The following is a 17,761-nucleotide window of genomic DNA, read 5'->3' on the forward strand; positions in this document are numbered from 1 at the left end:
AATCTGCCTAGAGGAAATCTAAAATACCCATTCAAAATTCCACATTTACCGGCGTATCCAAAAAATCGCCCTTCAAATTCCTAGCCAAACTCCGCAACATTTACCAGGAATTGTGCACTCCAGTGAAAATGATCAGAAGACATCTTGCACTGCGAGTCGTCGAAGCGCTTCCTCGCCAAGTGTTATTGCCCACTGGCGGAAAGTTCAGTGCTCCTGGCTACATCTTGTCAAAGTATGCACCGCTCGCAAGACATGCATTCAGCACCAGCTCTTACCGGCTGTCAAATGTTTTGAAAACTGCAAGGGAACTGATAGACTCCAAGTTGTCACTTGGTGGTAAGGTTACCGTGGTAACTGGTATGTATCAGACCAGCATCTCCAATATGAACAGTTGAACAGTGTTGACCTTTTCCTGGGAAGGGGGATCGCGAGGTATTGGCTTAGCCTTAGCCAAAACAGCAGCGGCACTAGGCAGCGATGTCGCTATTTTAGATGTTCATGAACCAGAGACGAGTGTTTCCCAGCTGGAAACGGACTATGGTTCTCGTTTTATCTTTCAGCGGTAAGAATTCTACTAAATGCATACCTTTATACAGCAGTTAATCCTTCAATCCTAGAATGGATGTTACCTCGAAGATTGCTATGGAACTTGCTTTTGATAAAGTAGTTGAGGACTTGGGCAAGGTCGATAATTGGTAAGTTTCCGGATTTTTCTTAAGACCCATTTAAAGAAACGTGTAAAGCTCATGGACTGTGTGACTATAGTATAACATGCGCTGGGATTGCTCTTGACAAACCCTTTCTCGAACACTCATGGGAAGAGTCCCGTCGTGTTCTTGACATCAATGTATGATTAATCAACACAATCAGTTACTCATGTTTTGCTAACAATGAATGCAGGTCCTGGGGTCATTTTTCTCGGCACAGCTAGCTGCCAAGCAAATGGTCAAGCAAGGCAACGGCGGATCTATTGTTATGGTTGCTTCCATCGCTGCGCATTGTGCTATACCAGCTCAGCGAGTTTCAATCTACGGTGCCTCAAAGGGGGCCATCAAGGTTTTGGGGAAGACACTTGCGGTCGAAATGGCCCCATTCAACATTCGTGTAAACACCATTTCCCCAGGGTTCATCGAAACGAAAATGTCCGCACAATTCGCGGATATCCAGGACGTGTTTAGAACAACACCTCCAATGGGACGCATTGGACAGCCCGAGGATTTGGCACTTGCCGTAGCTTATTTGTTAGGAGAAGGCGCTTCGTATACAACAGGTACGGATATCGCTGTCACTGGAGGATTGCACAATGGGCGCATTGAGGTTTAAATACCTAAAGCATTAGTACAAGAAATATGAATACACCCTGTTGGAGACAATTTCCATGTGCCGTTGCCTCCGTAATAATATATGTATCGGGCCTCAGACGTGAGCCTATTTCAACAACTTTTTTCCCCTTCATCATACCTCAACATGTAGTATTTTTGTTTCATATGCGATTTCTAACGATGATGGGCTAACCTTTCGATGGATGATATAACATACTCGCCACCTTTGCATGTGCCGATATTGCCGGTACGAAACCATCTATATAGACTGAAGACTTTTGATGTGGCTTGTTGTTTTGCCAGTACCACATCGTGATCTTAGTGTTACGTATCAGAATCTTGCCTGAATTACCATCCGGGCCAGGGCGTTCGCTCTCGTCAACGATCTTCAGATATGTTTTCGGGATAACGATTGTTTGTCTTGCAAGTTTGGCGAGTTGGCTGGCATAGCCACAGTTGACTTACGATCTTCGCTTACATCGGTTTCAGGGTATGTCTTTATCGGTGTGGTTACGGATAGGCCTCGGTAGATGGATATATCGTTGGTACATATAAGTCAGATATAACAGAGCAGTTTTAACAGGTAGCCGGTATTGTTTCCGCCGGTAGCCGGTATTGCTACAACATCGAATTAAACTACTCCGTAGTGCAAATTGCTCTCATTTGCTGTGTTTTTCTTTATAACGTTTCCAAAAATACGGCAGAACTTTGGTGATCTACTTCGGAGATGTTCCCGATGCTCCGTGACCTATAACCGCGGCAAGCTGGGAATAGTAATTCCGGTTGGTCAATTTGCCAAGCCAGAGGGAGGAGGATATGAAATAATACAAGTAACCGCCATCGGTGACTTTCTACATTTTTCTGATATTGGCCTCACATATTCCGAAAGCGAAAAGTCAATCATAATATCAGTTCAAAGTCCAAGATGAACAACCCTGATTGCCAACTCCCTGTTCACCTAGCGAACCCTGCGCTTTTTGACAACAGGGGATTTGTTGCAGGCAAGTGGAGACATGCAGGTCTAAATAAGACGTTTCCTGTCACTGAGCCCTCGTCTGGTCAAATTCTGGCCCATTGTGCGGACTTTTCTCAAGAACAGTTTGTGGAAGCTATCGAAGCAGCCGACCGTGGATTTCGACAATATTTCCTTCATACCACTGCCAAGCAAAGAAGTTCGCTTCTGCGCAAATGGAACGACCTTATCTTGGAGAATCTTGACGATCGTTAGTGGAAACTGGTTCCAAGTCACTTTATCTATTGACGATGCATAGTTGCGAAAATACTCTCTCTAGAGAATGGCAAAACACTCGCAGAAGCAAAAGGCGAGGTGACATATGCAGCATCTTTTGTTGCATGGTTTGCCGAAGAAGCAGTTCGATCATATGGCGACGTCATTCCGTCTTCTTACCAGAATACTACAGCCTTGACTTTCAGAGAGCCGGTTGGTGTATGTGGTATAATCACACCCTGGAACTTCCCTGCTGCTATGATCACTCGGAAGATCGCACCGGCATTTGCGGCAGGCTGTTCAGTTGTCATCAAGCCGCCTAGCGAGACACCGTTTACTGCGATCGCACTGGTCAGGCTTGCTCTTGAAGCAGGTTTCCCGCCTGATATCGTCCATGTCGTACCTACTAAAGACCGCAAGGCTTCTTTGGAGCTGGCCACACACCCCAAGGTCAAAAAGATAAGCTTCACTGGCTCAACCAACGTTGGCAAAATGCTCACCAAGCTTGCTGCGGGTACAGTAAAGCGAGTTAGCATGGAGCTTGGTGGGAATGCACCTTTTATTGTTTTTGATGATGCGGACATTGAGAAAGCCATTGAAGGAGCCTTGATTTGCAAGTTCCGCGCTTCTGGTCAGACATGTGTTTGTGCAAACCGACTTTATGTGCATCAAGATGTCTTGGAGGACTTTACTCAGGGACTGATCCGTCGAGTTCAATCATTCAAGTTGGGACGTGGAATCGATGAAGGGATCACCCATGGCCCTCTTGTCAATGCTGCCGCTGTTGAGAAAGTCAAGAGCCATGTACAAGATGCTATCCAAAAGGGAGGTCAACTCCGATATGGTGGTGATGTGCCAGCTGATACTCCTCCCTTTGGGTACTTTTACCAACCAACTATTATCACAAATGCCAATAAAAACATGCTCCTTGCATCTGATGAGACATTCGGACCTCTGGCAGCCATTTTCCCATTCTCATCCGAGGAAGAAGTCATTGAAATGGCCAATGACACCGATTTTGGCCTGGCAGGATACTTCTTCAGTGAAAATATTAATCGTGTTCTCCGAGTTGCGCAGCGACTGGAATGTGGCATGATTGGTGTCAATACTGGATTGATCAGTGCAGCTGAATCTCCATTTGGAGGAGTCAAGGAGAGTGGCATTGGACGAGAGGGAAGCAAATATGGTCTCAGCGAATATCAAAACATCAAGGCTGTAACTATCGGAGGATTGTGTCCCTAGTTTATATTTAGTCGAGTAAATTATATGAGTATTCGAAGTTTCAAAATATGTTTTGTTTCAAGCAATGATCTCACCAGCATGAACCGTTTTAGCGACTACATAGTAACCACTATATTCGGACGCGGGGAAGAATGGGTGGGGCATTGGGGAAGCGGGGGCTTCGGGGACTCCAGGATTGCGCCCGGGCATCGCGGTGAGGTCAGCAAATGGGCAAATTTGTGGCCCCTAGGCAAAGATTCCAGCACTCACACACCATCTTCCTTCATTATCCCTAATAGTCTATGATGTTGACCATCTTTTCTCCTTGCAAAGCGACCTAATTTGTTCAAACAAGCACATCATTTCCAAAATTGGACAAAAAAACGCTCACGAGTTTGTCCCACACTATGGTCGCGACATTGCCTCTCGACGAAGCTAGCTCGGAGACCCGATCACGAGCAATAAAACATGTCACCCGGGCGTGTAGTAGTTGCCAGAAGCGCAAAACCAAATGTGATGGATTAAAGCCTCAGTGTTCTGTCTGTGTGCTTTACAAACGGGATTGCACCTATTCACAACAGATTGACAAGCGGAGAATGGCATCAAAAGGGAAAATTTCGACATTAGTAGCCTATGTACAAGATCTTGAGTCTTTGCTGCGACGTCATAATCTTGAATTTCCACCCGGCCGGCCGGCGAACTTCTTACCTCCTTTGCCTACGTCTTCTCCTTCTGCGGTCGATGCTGAACCAGATACAAGCGAGCCACTTCATGGCGTGGCTGATGACACGGCATCCATAATCAAACAATCCATCTTTACTGTGTCAAACGACAGTCCGGAGGATACCCAAGAGCACTTGTCTATCTCCGAAGAACCATCAAACCATGACAATCATTTATCCGACCGCATGGGATCATTACAGATTGCAGAAGATGGGCAGCTGAGACTTTTTGGGCCCACTTCAAATCTTCATATATCACATGTTGGTCCCTTTCCACTTTTCAACTCAAATATTCGCTTGATTCACTGGAATGAGGCTCTCATCCTTACAGCAGCTGGGGTCAATAGTCATGTTGATCAAGAACTGGAGGATCATCTGACAAAACTATACTTCGCTTGGGAAAATCCAAATATCCCGTTAGTCGATGAGAGGGCATATTATCAGGGAAAAACTTGCTATCGAAACCTCAATCAACCGAATCATCGATATTCTGAGGTTTTAAACAATGCTATGTAAGTAAATAGGCTCGCAATTGCCCTACCATGAAACTTGACTAATACAAAGGAATGATAGATGTGCTGTTGGGGCTACTTTAACTTCTCGCTATTGTCCTGATCTACCAGAATCCCTTGTTGATTTCTTTGCGACAAGGTCCAAGGCCCTCCTAGAGGTTGAGATGGACTCACCGACTCTAAGTACCGTCCAGTCTCTAGGTATCTTAAGTGGGGTCGAGGCGCTTCTCACCAGAGATGCTCGTGGCTGGCTGTATAGTGGTGTGTATTATATCAACAAATATTTTGCCCTTGCTGACTACCATATGTTATAGGAATGGCGATGCGGCTTGCAACAGACCTTGGCCTCCATATCGATGCCGCCCCTTTTGCTGAACGTGGCTTGATAGACCTTGAAGAAGCTCGCCTCCGCAGCTCTACATTCTGGGGCACTTATGCCCATGAAAGGTTAGCTTCTGTGATCTAGCGAGCAAGGGTATCATATACTTAGCATATTGCAGGATGTGGAGCTTATATGTTGGACGCCCCGAATCCATTGACCACTTGGACATTACTGTGCAACTTCCTTTCCGATGCGGTTCTCAGCCTGACATGAACGATATTTGGCGCCCATACATTGACGAAAACCAACAAGCCAACAATTGGGAATCTCCATCGTTACTTCATGAAGTGGCTCACGGAACGGTCACAATTTGCACCAAAATGGCCTCAATACGCAAAGTTCTGCAAGTCAAAAGACACGCTAATTTGTTAGTCCATCTTTGCTGACTTGCTGTGCAGTTACAGTATCCCTCGAGGAACCAAGCCTGACATGAAGAAGCTATATGCTTTTGCAGCCAAAGCCAGAGACGAGCTTGATCTCTGGCTGTCTGGATTATCAGAAAATCTCTCTGTGGATATGATAAATATCGGTCGCATTCACCTTCCCCACGTGCTACAGCTACAGTAAGTACTTCAGGGCCATTTCATTGACCAAAATAGACTAATAGTGAAATAGTATGCAATTCCATGCTGTTCGAATTATTGTAGATCAGCCCTTCGCCTTCCAGCAACCTGGTCCAGGAGGTTTGACCGAGGAAAACATAACCCACAGCAGGGAATGCTGCCATGATGCCGCTCTTTCTATCACCAAGCTTCTTCAGGCTATTCGTCGCCACTTCACGCTCCGCCGAGTCAATATCCAGACCGTTCATCTCATATTTACGGCAATGCTGGTGCATACTCAAAGCGCCTTCCTATCCCCCGACTTCCAAATCCGTGACACAGCACGAAGGCAGCTCGAAATCTGCTCGCAGGCCCTAGGCGAGATTGGCCAAGCTTACAAAAATGCACTTCGAGCCTTGGAAGTGATCACGTCTATTAAATCCGAACTCCTTCGCCAGGAAAAAAGGGAATTTATGAGTGGTCTTGGTGTTGTTGGTCAGTCGAGTTCTATAAGCTCGATGATTGCGCTGGGGCAGATTCCATCGGGCTTGTTTGGTGTTGAACCCGGGGTACAGCAATCATGGATGGATAATTTTATGAACGATTCGTTGTTCAATCGTGATGGGAGTGCGGCGGACATTGACTTGGACCAGTGTGCTTCTATGGGTGACCAAATTTCTCTTTCCGGCCACTCTTCGTGGGCATCATGCGTTGATTCCTCCGCTCCATTGTCCCGTCAATGAAATAAGCTAGCAAACTCCTTTCTTCATGACTTTGTTTATATCATCCCACAATGTGTATTTCTTCTACCACTCCATATCTGTCAAAATTGCAACAGAGAAGTTTGAACAATACAGATATTTGGCCGACTTTGGAACACCGTACACCTCTCCGCTGATTTTATTTGTCACCAGCCCTGGAGTCTACTATTGCAACTCTCTTTCCCCTCTCTATTACCTGTCCAGTATATCCGGACTAGGATGAACAGTTTCATAATCATCATCTCTGACATGAGATAGTGGAGACGTATATTATGGCAATTGAATTGTTGGGTGTTCATACCAAAGTCTGACACTAACTAAATGCAGTGGATAACAAGAATACCTTGTCTAATGCAGGTGTTCGGATAGTTTGTAGTCTTTAATGGTCGATTTACGAATGGTAAGCTGGTTTCGAATTTTTATTCTGAATAATTCCCATGGCTCTTATATGAAAGTCGAATCACAAAATCTTGATCGAAATACCCTAACAGGGAATCAATCAACAATCGTGATCTATATCTCAAATCCTTCCGCGAGCCAAGAACTTGTCGGGAATGTCGACGTATTTGCACCGAAGGTATTCCGCTACATTCTTGCCAAGGACATCATAAGTGGAACTCGATGCCACGCCGCGATCCAAGTGATCCTTCAAAAGAAAATGAACAGCTGCAAAGAGAAGAGATCAGTTGATGCCGATTCAAGTGCTATCAGTAATGCAAGACTCACCCCAAATATTCGGCAATTCAAAGCGGAAGATCTTGTTTCCTACATCATCTTTGCCGAGCAATGTCCGAATTTTGTCAACTTTGAGAACAGTGCGCAGCCAATCCCATTCGTCGGCATGGCGAACAAAAAATCCTACATTAGCATCGGACCCTTTATCACCAGATCGGGCGTGAACCACGTAGCCCAGTGGTGCTCGAGTGGTTGGGCCAAACACCCCCAGATCGAATGGAGCGTTGGTCTCGTATGACGACTGCTCAAGCGAAAATGGAACAGTATCCGACGGAGGGGGAATTCCAATTTGCTTGTTGTTAAAGGGAACATGACAAATGTGACGCATCCGATCTTGCGGAAATATGGAAACGAAATACTCGTAGTAAGGCTTTGGAGCACCCTGACGCGTATCAACGGCAAATGTTGCCCCTGGGTAGCTCTGCATAATTGTGTCTGTGCAAGGTCGGAAGAACCTTTCTGGTGCGAGAGCACTTTCTGGGCGTGATTGAGCAAAGATTCGCACTTCCACGGTCGCTGCGTCTTGGCTGGAAGGATCAGATGCGCAAGACCCGGTTGTTCGGAAGATCAGAGTGTGATACAGCGATTCGTCAAGGAGGTGACGGATCTGCTTCTCAAGCAAAGCAGCCTTCTCTTCGATATCTAAGCCACAAAGAAAATAGTGGACCTCAGCTTGGAAGCCACCGAGTGCCGTAATGCCAATCTTCGTTGTCGGGGGTGGTTTGATGCTCTTAAGATTGGAGACATGGCTACTTCTGGTCAGTTGATTCAAAAATGGAATAGAAGCAAAAATTCGGGATAGAGGATTCTGGTGAAAACATACACACGATTGACACCCTCTTCCTTGATGACTATGTCATCCAGTATAGCCACGACATCAGGATTATAGTAGAGGGGACCTTGAATCTCGTATAGAAGTTGAGCCTTGCAGGTATTCTCGGTAACCATGCCATCTTTGCCCTTCTGGATCGTTACAATAAAGTCACCTCTCGCATTTATCTCAATGATCGGGAAGCCAATGTCGACCACAGAGCCAGGTAAGGACTTGAAGCCAGAAAAGTTACCACCAGTGACATATGTAGAGCATTCGAGGAAATGTCCAGCCACAAAGGCATGGGCAAGCTCATCGAAATCTTGTCTGCTCCACTGGTAATGGTAAGCCGCACAGGCAATCGTGGGAGAGGCATCTGTCACTCGTCCACAAAGTACAATATCGGCTCCTTGGTTGAAAGCCTCAACGATGCCCCATGCCCCAAGATAACATTGGGCATAGATTGGATCGAATTCCCAGTCAGACAATTTCTGCCCTGCAGAGTACCAGTAATTAGTGACACAATTTGAGCAATTGTGTTGTTGGATTCGGAGATCTTACCAGTTGTAAGGTTGGTAAACTGTTCACCCGCTTTAATCGCGTCCTGAAGGAGTTCGCAAACTTCATCTCCCTCAATCCACGCAACCTTGAGGTCGAGACCTTTGTTATGTATGGCCTTGACAAGAATATCATGGAGCTTCTTTGTATCACTGGCTCCCGCATTCACAGCAACTTTGATCTTTCGGGTAGAGATACTATCCAATGCGGGTTCAATCGATTCCATGAACGAAGTTTCGAACTCTGATGACTGTTGATTTGTTTTCACTTTTGCTCCGCCTCGAGTTGTCATATTATACTCAGACATCCAATCTCCCACAATGAAGTGAAGATCTTCGTCTCGAGCCAGCTCTGCTAGTCCATGGCGTCGGTCTGTCACCGATCCGGAGGCCGATGCAATGCGAAGAGTGTCGGACTTTGTCAATATCATGGTTTTTTTTTTTTTTCTAGTAGAGACAATAATAAATTTGATTTGGATATTCTTGGAACACTCCATTTCGTTTCACCTAGCCGTCTTCTTTAAATACACGTCCTTGTGCTGTGGGGTGCAGGAGTAATTTTGTCCAAATTGGATAATTCCGAGGGCCCCACGAAATTGGACAATAATGGACAACAGTCGACGGAGTGCCGCAATTATCGTGTACTGTCTCAAGCAATCAGGGCCGATAAAAATTGTGGTAAGCCCCACAACTACACAAAACCATGTACTTCCACGTATCTAGTAAACGGTGTGTGTTTGCGGATGACACACGTATCTCGAGTCATGCCAACCTTCGAGTTTGACATGTGACGAATTACTATTAGCCTGTGCCCATAATTTTCGTTCCTATAGCACAACCGTTCACCGTGACAAGAAGAATACTAGGTCACAAGGGCCTGCCAAGGCTCTTGGGAAGGCTATATAGCAACAGTTTCTTAACAATACAGCTAAAGACGAAAAGGTGTTTGTTAGACTAAGGTTATATTGATATTGGATTTGAAAGATTCTGAAATATTACAAATAAAAAAAGCGAGATAAATACAATGGAGGCAACCAAGCAGAAGAGTTAATGGCCAACTCATCAGTTTTGCACAAAATGCTGTGGACCAAACGACTACGCCTTGGTCGCAAACTGTGGGCTAAAAGGGTAGTCCACGTAGCCGACAGGTGACTTTGGTGTGTAAAATGTCGCTCTGTCATACTTATTGAACGGGATTTCATTGGCAATCCGGAATGGCAGATCTGGGTTTGCCAGGAAATGGCGTCCGAAAGCAAAAGCAATGTTTCGCGAGGGATGAAGTCGAAGTTTTTCAGTCGCAGACTCCGCTGTAAAACCACCTGCCAGAATGATTGCGCTTGAACTCCCAAATGCGTCAAACACGAACTGATCGTCTTGTTCCACTGAATCATCTACCGTTTGACTACCGGATATCCGTGGCTCAACGACATGCAGGTACGCCAACTTCAATTTGCCAAGCCCATGGATGAGATTTGTGAATTGCTCTTGGGAATTCTCCATGCACATATCTTGGAATGTACTCCAGGGGCTGACACGGTATCCAGTCCTTTCAGCGCCAACCGCTTCGGAAACAGCCTTAGCTACTTCCAGGCCAAACCGAGATCGATCCTCCACGCTACCACCCCAGCGGTCGGACCTGTTGTTTGCGGTATCCTGCAGGAACTGGTCGGCAAGGTAACCATTTGCCCCGTGGATCTCGACTCCATCGAACCCGGCAGCGATCGCGTTCTTTGCGGCGCGGGCATAGTCATGGATCCAACCAATAATCTCTTCCTCATCGAGAGCTTTAGGGACAGTGCTTGATTCTGTCATGGGAATGTTCCCACTGGAGATAACATGATCGTTGGTTTTGCTGAGGATGTCTGGGTTTGCAGCGCGACCAAGTGCCCATAGTTGACAGTAAATATAACTACCGCGCTCATGCACTGCATCGGTGATGGTCTTCCATTGCTTGATTTGTGCATCGTTCCAAATTCCTGGGATATTGTTGAAACCACCTGCTCGTGCGGAAATGAATGTTCCTTCGGAGATCAACAAGGTGCCTGGGACAGATGCTCGTTGTGCATAATACTCGCGCATAAGGTCGAGGGGCACATGCTGATCGTCAGCACGGTTTCGTGTCAATGGAGCCAAAAAAATTCGGTGTTTGAGCTCAAGATTGCCAATTCGAAGTGGTGACGTGAGAGAAGCCATGAGGTGAGATTCGAGGAGTAGATGCGAATTGTGATGTGTCTATTGTCCGTTCTATGCTTGGGAAGAAATTATATAAAGAAGAAAATTCCAATTCCAAAAGCTTCTATCACATATTATAAATCAAGATCTATAATATCTCCACATTATCATTTTGTATAGAATGGCCATTGAAGTACGGACCTTAAGAGTTCTTTTTGCATTTCCTGGACAGGATCCACCCTGGAAGTTGAACCAGCTCTAACACCGCATTAGGAATAGCTCATATTCTCCTATTGGATAGTCCTCGATAGACAACCGAGCTAAGTGGACCCTTAAGTGGAGCAGTCTCTCATCGGTCATGCATGTCGAGTCAGACTCTTTAGCCCTACATTAAACGAATTGGTCTAATTCATTCCTTGTATTAATGTAATACCAGGCAATTCGAATTGAGCTTTCATTTCAGGAAATTATTCATATTTTTCAACTTCACCTATACCTGTACCTAGATAGTCCGTACTTGCCCCGAATTGCTCTTGCTTCTTCAAATCGTTCAGCGTTTTCTGGCATTCATCACGAATAATCGCCACAGCATCAGATCCTAGTACAATACGTAAAGGGAGCTCTTGCTGACCGGCGAAATACCCTCTGTGATATACGAGATCCATTATTCGCTCTACCGCCTGTGTCGGGTCTCCAGGCTGTTTGCCATTGGTTTGCTCCAATCTGCTTTGGAAAGCATTGGCAGCGGCATCGTAGTCGCGGATTGAATCAATACCTCGTCCTGATTGTCTTCGATGGGCGGAAAGGATATCGGTCCTGAACTGTCCGAGTACCACCAGATGCGAATTTATTCCGAGGGGCGCTACCTCTTTCTGTAGACTCTCTACAAATCCTAGATGACCGATTAGCCATGAACCTCTCTCTCAACACCTCATCTTATGCAAGAAAGATGTACCAAGCACAAACCTTCAAGTGCAAATTTGGAGGCACTATATGGTCCACCAACAGCAACACCTTTCCATGCAGCTATGCTGCTCATGAATATGATGGTTCCTGATTGACGCGATCGCATGTGTGGTAACACAGCGCGAGTCAGATTAAGAGGACCAAAAACATTGGTGTTGAATTGATCAAGTATTTGAGATTGGCTGTTGGTAGAGCATAAGAGCAAAGTTAACTAGAAGTCCCAGAAACCGCAAAGTCACGTAAAACGGAGTCCCGCACCTTAATTCCTCCAACACACCGTAAAGGACATATCCTGCATTATTAACAAGGACATCGATATGACCGAACATAGCGATAGCCTTGGAGACATTTTCATTCAAAGAATGTTGAGAGTCTGTGATATCCAGCTCCAGCAGTTTGACGTTGTCATATTCGGCGAAATCCGACAACGTCCTGATATCCCGCGCTGTGGCAACTACGCGATCACCCCATGCTAATATAGCGGGAACGAAAATTTTCCCGAACCCTGAACTGCAACCAGTGATAAACCAAACGCGTGGAGACCTTTGCGACTTGGATTCAGCCATTGCTGTTAGGAGAAAAACTTTGCAGATGGGACCCGACTACACTAGGGGGAAACCAAATAATATATCCCCACATGCAACTTCGCTCGCCACGTTGAAGGACATCCTCACTGTCCACATGTAATATTTCAATTTCAACTTCAGATAAATATATGTTGACATTATTTGAAAATTATTGATGATTTTCGAAACCAAATATTATGCCCCCTGCTGATTATCCTAATGAGCTTCGTCGCACTTTTCTTACCTATTGGTGCCATTGGAGGCTACATAGACTGTTAGCATCACACAGTATTCAGCGGTAATATATTTAGTTAGGTGAAATCCGCTTTCTGTCCTGTTTACCTCGGTACCCAATGCTGCACAGAGACGGGAATGCAATGCATCTTTGAAATATATATTCCGTCCTCCGTACTGATTTCGCTCGTCATCACCGGTGGGTCCGGGATTTGTCCATTGAAATGTAAATGGACCGAGGCAGTGTAGTCGAATGCCATTCCCTTTTATCTTCGTAAATACTAGGGCAGGGAAAGTGAAAAAAAAGAGCATTTTTCTTGATTGAACCTAACCCATATCATGGCTGCCCTAATGCATCAGCTCATTCCAGCAGTTGTCCCTGCGTATGCGTGTCCCGAGGGCACCAGGATGCATATACTGAATTTGGGAACTTTAACTGTCGACGAAGGCTGGTATGTGTAACTTGTTGCTAAAGCAGCAGACAGTTCAGGAGTTAACATATTTTGTCTTCAATGTAGGCTTTTGAATGGCGCCAACGCAGGCTCAGCGAGCAATCCAAACCCCGTTAACAAACGAAGAGACCTTATGTTGATTGCAGGACTTATTTATCATCCTGAGATGGGTCTTATCCTTTTTGAATGTGGGAGCACGGAACACATTGATGCAGTAGGTGCTTCCCTGCTGGTTTCATCACTCCCTCTTTTCTTGGTTTTTTTCGGACTTCAACTAATTTACAAAAACCCTCAGCAATGGAGCAGTGAGGCCACGGATCTATTTCCTCGCACAAGCTACAGTAAAAACAATCATCTCCCTGAGGCAATAAAAGCTGCTGGTTACGATATCAAGGATGTCCAGGCAGTGATTATGGGTCATCTTCATCTAGACCATGCGGGTGGACTGGAACATTTCCGAAACACGAAAGTCCCTGTTTACGTCCACGAAGAAGAATTCAAACATGCTTGTTGGGCAGCTGGGACTAACTCCGATGGTGGTCTTTACCTGTGGGTGCTCGTTACAAGTCAAATTCTGTCCCATATCGGTCTAGCATCTGACATCTGAAATCTCGACCTATCTTAGGGCTGAATACTTGAAACTCGATGGTACTTTGAATTGGCAAACATTCAATGACTCGCAATTGGACTTGTGCACGGGAATAACTCTATATCATTGTCCCGGTCACACCCCGGGGCTATGTATTATGCAGATCAATCTCGCCCACGATGGTACATTTATCTGGACGACAGATCAATATCACATTCGGGAGAATTTTGAGGATAATTGGGCACATGGTTGGCTTTTGCGAGACTACCGAAGCTGGATTGATAGTGGGAAATTGATTCGGCGCTTGCAGAGAGTGTTCTCTGCAACACTCATCTTTGGTCATGACTATGGGGTTGCGCAGGACCTTATCGGTCGCAAGGCTTATCATGAGTAGCAAACATAAACAGTATTCAATGCATATGATCCGATCAATTTTCATCTGTCCTACTTCCCATGTCAAAAGTCTAGAAAACACTCATTCAAACATTACAGTCTCATCAAGAATCAAGGACCTCTTATCAAATAGTTAAACATAAAAAGGAATTTGAACTTGAAATTGTGGCTATGTAAATCAAAATCTCTAAGATTATAGCATCACTGAGTCACTTTCGTTGACAACCCACTCTTGCCACCAAGGGTTTGAGCAGCATCACCCACAACCAAATTTTCATAGCCAATCATATAGGTCATTGGCAAGGCCATGAAACGTTCGCAATCATCACTTAACGCGGCCAAATATTCGGGGCTTTGACAAAATCCCAACCAGCCATCCCAGTTTCGTACCCATAGCTGGGCACATGCATCGTAATCCAGGACACTTTCACCGATGCCTGTCATGCGTGCCTTCATCTCAGGGGTTTGATGGTGCTATTGAATATGTCAACAGGTGCACCAGAACCCCATCTAGCTGTCATCTGTTTGGGAAAGAATTTCTTTGTAGTATCTATGATAAAGATAGATTCATACCTGAACATATCGGAGAATATTGTGCTGGAAGGCCTCAGTAGCGACAGCCAAATCTGCATGAACAGTCTGCCAATGCGTAAAGAAATCTTCGTGCGAAATTCCATCCTTCTTGCGGAAAAAGACTGAAACTTTGATGACTGGTTGGAAGTTTGGCTCGGCCTCATAATTCAGCTCTGGATGAGTGAATTTGTGATCTTCAGGTAGAGGATTCATGGTGTGTTACGTGACTTGGTGTGTTGATAAAAGATTTTGAGGGATCAAATGAAGCAAATCTTTGACATACTTATATTAACCTATAGATGAACACGCAAGGTGTGCTTGTGTCAGAACCTAGGCCTATGAGATAATCCGGGGGTATACCCTGTTCTAGCTTGAATCGGCAGGCACAAACGACTCGGCAGCTATGACTCAAGCTGGCTGTCTGTAACTTTCCAAGGTTCCAAAATTGATAATAGCTAGTTCTTCATGCATGCATGAATAATCGCTCGCATTAATTACACCTCGCTCGTATGTCCTTGCTCGTATGTGGAGAAAATCTGGGTCAAAGCAACGTCATCGGATTCTTGGCTTTTGTGACCCTCTTCATTATACGTGGTGTTGGAGCGGCAACGTGAGTAAAAATAAAAGAGAGAGATTTCGGGAGGTTTGATTATTCAAGCATGACTAGAGAGCTCCACAGCCAATTAAATCGTGAACTCGTATAGGTGAACTCGTATAGGTGATGAACACATATAGGTTGTCAGTTTGGCTAAGCCATCAAACACAACAAAAGATGAGTTGATGGGATGTGTTTCTAACTCCACTCCCTCTCCTATTGATCGCTAGATATATTTAAGGTCCTTGCTCCGTTTGATCCTTCATCAGCCACATATGTCACCACTGGACCTTGTATCCACTCAATATGTTAGATTGATCAAGACCGTCTTCGGCTCAGTATATGCATGCAAAGCGTGTACCCCAAGCTCGCGACCAATTCCACTCTCCTTTGTACCGCCAAACGGACAAGAGAAATGAATTGTACTGATACAGTTGATACCAACTACCCCCGAGTCGAACAGCTCACTGAGTCGAAGACCGCGGTTGATGTCCTGCGTAAAGACTCCGGCCATCAGACCATACTGAGACGCATTTGACAGAGCAATCACTTCCTCTTCAGTTTTGAACCGGTTGAGGACGACAACCGGCCCGAAAATCTCATCCCTAGCGATAGATGAATCCTTCGCAGTGTCGAGGAAAATAGCGGGGTCGATGTAGAATCCCTTAGTGCAACATGTCAAAATCAAAGATTCTTGAGGTGTGTGTTTCAACAAACCTTGGTGCCCAAAGCCTCTCCTCCCTGTACGAGCGTTCCGTCATTGCTTTCTCTAGCGGTGTTGATGATTCTCAAAATTCTTTCATACTGCGCCTGATCCACGACTGGCCCGATCTCAGAACTCGAATTTTCGGGATCTCCCATTACCTCACGCTTCGCAACAAATGCTTTACGATAAGCTGCCAGAAATTTATCATATATACCTTCTTGTACATATACTCGGGACGCAGCGAAGCAGATTTGGCCAGAGTTTGTGATTAGTCCGTTGACACACCTTCCAAGTTTCTTCATTAGACAACCTAGTTTGATAACCGTGAACTAGGATTACTTACCATTGAACTGCATTTTCGAGATTTGCATCATCGAAGACCACCGCCGGACTTTTGCCCCCAAGTTCCAGAGTTACTCTCTTCAAGTTGCTCTTTGCAGCAAGAACTTGAACACTTTTCCCTGTCGGCACACTTCCAGTGAAACTCACTTTAGCAATTTTCATATGACTGGCGAGTATCGCACCTGTGCTACCGTCTCCCGTCAAGACCTGGAAAACTCCAGGAGGAAAGCCAGCCTCTATCGCAAGCTTCCCGAGTGCGGCAGCAGCTAGTGGAGTCTTCTCGCTTGGCTTCAGAATGAACACATTCCCAGTTGCTAATGCAGGGGCGGCTTTGAGGCCTATAGACGCTAGGGGACCATTCCAGGGGATGATACTGTTCAGTGTTAAAACTTATTATCTGAGAGAGTTTTAACAGGGGAAATGATGAAAATTTCTGCAGGTGGACAGAGATTTTAAATTTTCATACCCTGCAATAATCCCAAGGGGCTCGTTTCGAACGACTTTGTAGAAGCCGTCAGTCGCTGGGAAGCTCTGACCAGCGAACTTGCCAACCCATCCTGCATAATCTGATTGACTTATTAATATACTCTTCGTCAAAAAGCACAAATGGAATCAGGGACATACATCGGAAACATCCTATCGCAGTGTCGATCTCTGATTTCCCGAACGGTTTATATGGTGCACCCAGGGTGACCCGCGTGAGCGATGCCAAATATTCTTGATTACTCTCGATCAGATCCGCAAATTTGAGCAACACCTTTTGACGAGTGAAGTCATCCATCCGACGCCATTCGGAGCCAGGTGCGAATGCCTGCTGAGCGGCTTCAATGGCTCGATCGACATCGGCTTCTCCAGAAATAGGTATCTGGTCGCTCACAAGGCTTCCATCTGCGGGATTATAGACAGATATTCTGTCAAATGATTAGAAGTGGTAACAGATAAGCTAGGCACGGAATAGACGTACTTCTTCCCTGTATTCAAGCAATCCACATACTAGTGATAAAAGTTAATATATCTTTTAAATCATCGAACGTCTCTTTGTGGTATGCAACTTGCTTGGTTGTTGATGAACAATTGAGTGAGGTGAGATTCAAGCATGTTTGTGATATCCGTAGTATTTTAGGATTCGAAGATACTCTTTTCGTTCACATCGATCTTAAGGGTTACATATTAAATATATATCTATGCGTTTGACTCTTGTAGTTAACAGTTTGATTTTCCCAAGTGTTAGCGACTCCCGAGATCCAAATGTCATGGCATGAACTAGGTATGTTCAGGCCGGGGACTGAGTCATGCAAGACATGTCATGCAGGTTCTAGTAATAAATTCCCCACCGAGAGCTCAACCTCACTCCCAAATTCTCTCTCCCATGAGACATGA

General features: G+C 45.3%; 9 protein-coding genes across 9 annotated transcripts; 4 read left to right on the forward strand and 5 right to left on the reverse strand.

The window, feature by feature from the left end:
• Positions 1-128: 128 nt before the first annotated feature.
• N7479_005647 (uncharacterized protein) lies at positions 129-1,323 on the forward strand (the record flags this gene model as incomplete). Its single annotated transcript, XM_057253343.1, has 5 exons — positions 129-357; positions 400-562; positions 618-695; positions 766-847; positions 901-1,323. 5 exons carry the CDS (start codon positions 129-131, stop codon positions 1,321-1,323), a joined length of 975 nt encoding a protein of 324 aa, XP_057107205.1.
• A 924-nt stretch (positions 1,324-2,247) lies between these two features.
• N7479_005648 (NAD-dependent succinate-semialdehyde dehydrogenase) lies at positions 2,248-3,792 on the forward strand (the record flags this gene model as incomplete). The annotated part of the gene is made up of 2 exons (XM_057253344.1): positions 2,248-2,545; positions 2,594-3,792. The coding sequence occupies 2 exons, from the start codon at positions 2,248-2,250 to the stop codon at positions 3,790-3,792; spliced, it is 1,497 nt and encodes a 498-aa protein (XP_057107206.1).
• Positions 3,793-4,178: 386 nt separating this feature from the next.
• On the forward strand, positions 4,179-6,672 carry N7479_005649 (uncharacterized protein; the record flags this gene model as incomplete). The annotated part of the gene is made up of 6 exons (XM_057253345.1): positions 4,179-5,005; positions 5,067-5,266; positions 5,320-5,452; positions 5,506-5,754; positions 5,786-5,950; positions 6,003-6,672. The coding sequence occupies 6 exons, from the start codon at positions 4,179-4,181 to the stop codon at positions 6,670-6,672; spliced, it is 2,244 nt and encodes a 747-aa protein (XP_057107207.1).
• Positions 6,673-7,210: 538 nt separating this feature from the next.
• Positions 7,211-9,224, reverse strand: N7479_005650 (acyclic terpene utilization AtuA family protein; the record flags this gene model as incomplete). The annotated part of the gene is made up of 4 exons (XM_057253346.1): positions 7,211-7,356; positions 7,417-8,174; positions 8,249-8,732; positions 8,798-9,224. 4 exons carry the CDS (start codon positions 9,222-9,224, stop codon positions 7,211-7,213), a joined length of 1,815 nt encoding a protein of 604 aa, XP_057107208.1.
• A 664-nt stretch (positions 9,225-9,888) lies between these two features.
• Positions 9,889-10,986, reverse strand: N7479_005651 (alkene reductase; the record flags this gene model as incomplete). Its single annotated transcript, XM_057253347.1, has 1 exon — positions 9,889-10,986. One exon carries the CDS (start codon positions 10,984-10,986, stop codon positions 9,889-9,891), a length of 1,098 nt encoding a protein of 365 aa, XP_057107209.1.
• Positions 10,987-11,432: 446 nt separating this feature from the next.
• On the reverse strand, positions 11,433-12,497 carry N7479_005652 (SDR family oxidoreductase; the record flags this gene model as incomplete). The annotated part of the gene is made up of 3 exons (XM_057253348.1): positions 11,433-11,857; positions 11,932-12,113; positions 12,190-12,497. 3 exons carry the CDS (start codon positions 12,495-12,497, stop codon positions 11,433-11,435), a joined length of 915 nt encoding a protein of 304 aa, XP_057107210.1.
• A 573-nt stretch (positions 12,498-13,070) lies between these two features.
• N7479_005653 (N-acyl homoserine lactonase family protein) lies at positions 13,071-14,166 on the forward strand (the record flags this gene model as incomplete). The annotated part of the gene is made up of 4 exons (XM_057253349.1): positions 13,071-13,183; positions 13,250-13,397; positions 13,479-13,732; positions 13,809-14,166. 4 exons carry the CDS (start codon positions 13,071-13,073, stop codon positions 14,164-14,166), a joined length of 873 nt encoding a protein of 290 aa, XP_057107211.1.
• A 200-nt stretch (positions 14,167-14,366) lies between these two features.
• N7479_005654 (EthD domain-containing protein) lies at positions 14,367-14,951 on the reverse strand (the record flags this gene model as incomplete). The annotated part of the gene is made up of 2 exons (XM_057253350.1): positions 14,367-14,639; positions 14,739-14,951. 2 exons carry the CDS (start codon positions 14,949-14,951, stop codon positions 14,367-14,369), a joined length of 486 nt encoding a protein of 161 aa, XP_057107212.1.
• Positions 14,952-15,634: 683 nt separating this feature from the next.
• On the reverse strand, positions 15,635-17,479 carry N7479_005655 (uncharacterized protein; the record flags this gene model as incomplete). Its single annotated transcript, XM_057253351.1, has 7 exons — positions 15,635-15,997; positions 16,051-16,324; positions 16,383-16,754; positions 16,848-16,947; positions 17,006-17,292; positions 17,346-17,374; positions 17,438-17,479. The coding sequence occupies 7 exons, from the start codon at positions 17,477-17,479 to the stop codon at positions 15,635-15,637; spliced, it is 1,467 nt and encodes a 488-aa protein (XP_057107213.1).
• Positions 17,480-17,761: the final 282 nt, after the last annotated feature.

This window comes from Penicillium vulpinum, assembly GCF_028829585.1.
Source record: "Penicillium vulpinum strain IBT 29486 chromosome Unknown utg000003l_segment0_segment0, whole genome shotgun sequence".
Taxonomy (NCBI): domain Eukaryota; kingdom Fungi; phylum Ascomycota; class Eurotiomycetes; order Eurotiales; family Aspergillaceae; genus Penicillium; species Penicillium vulpinum.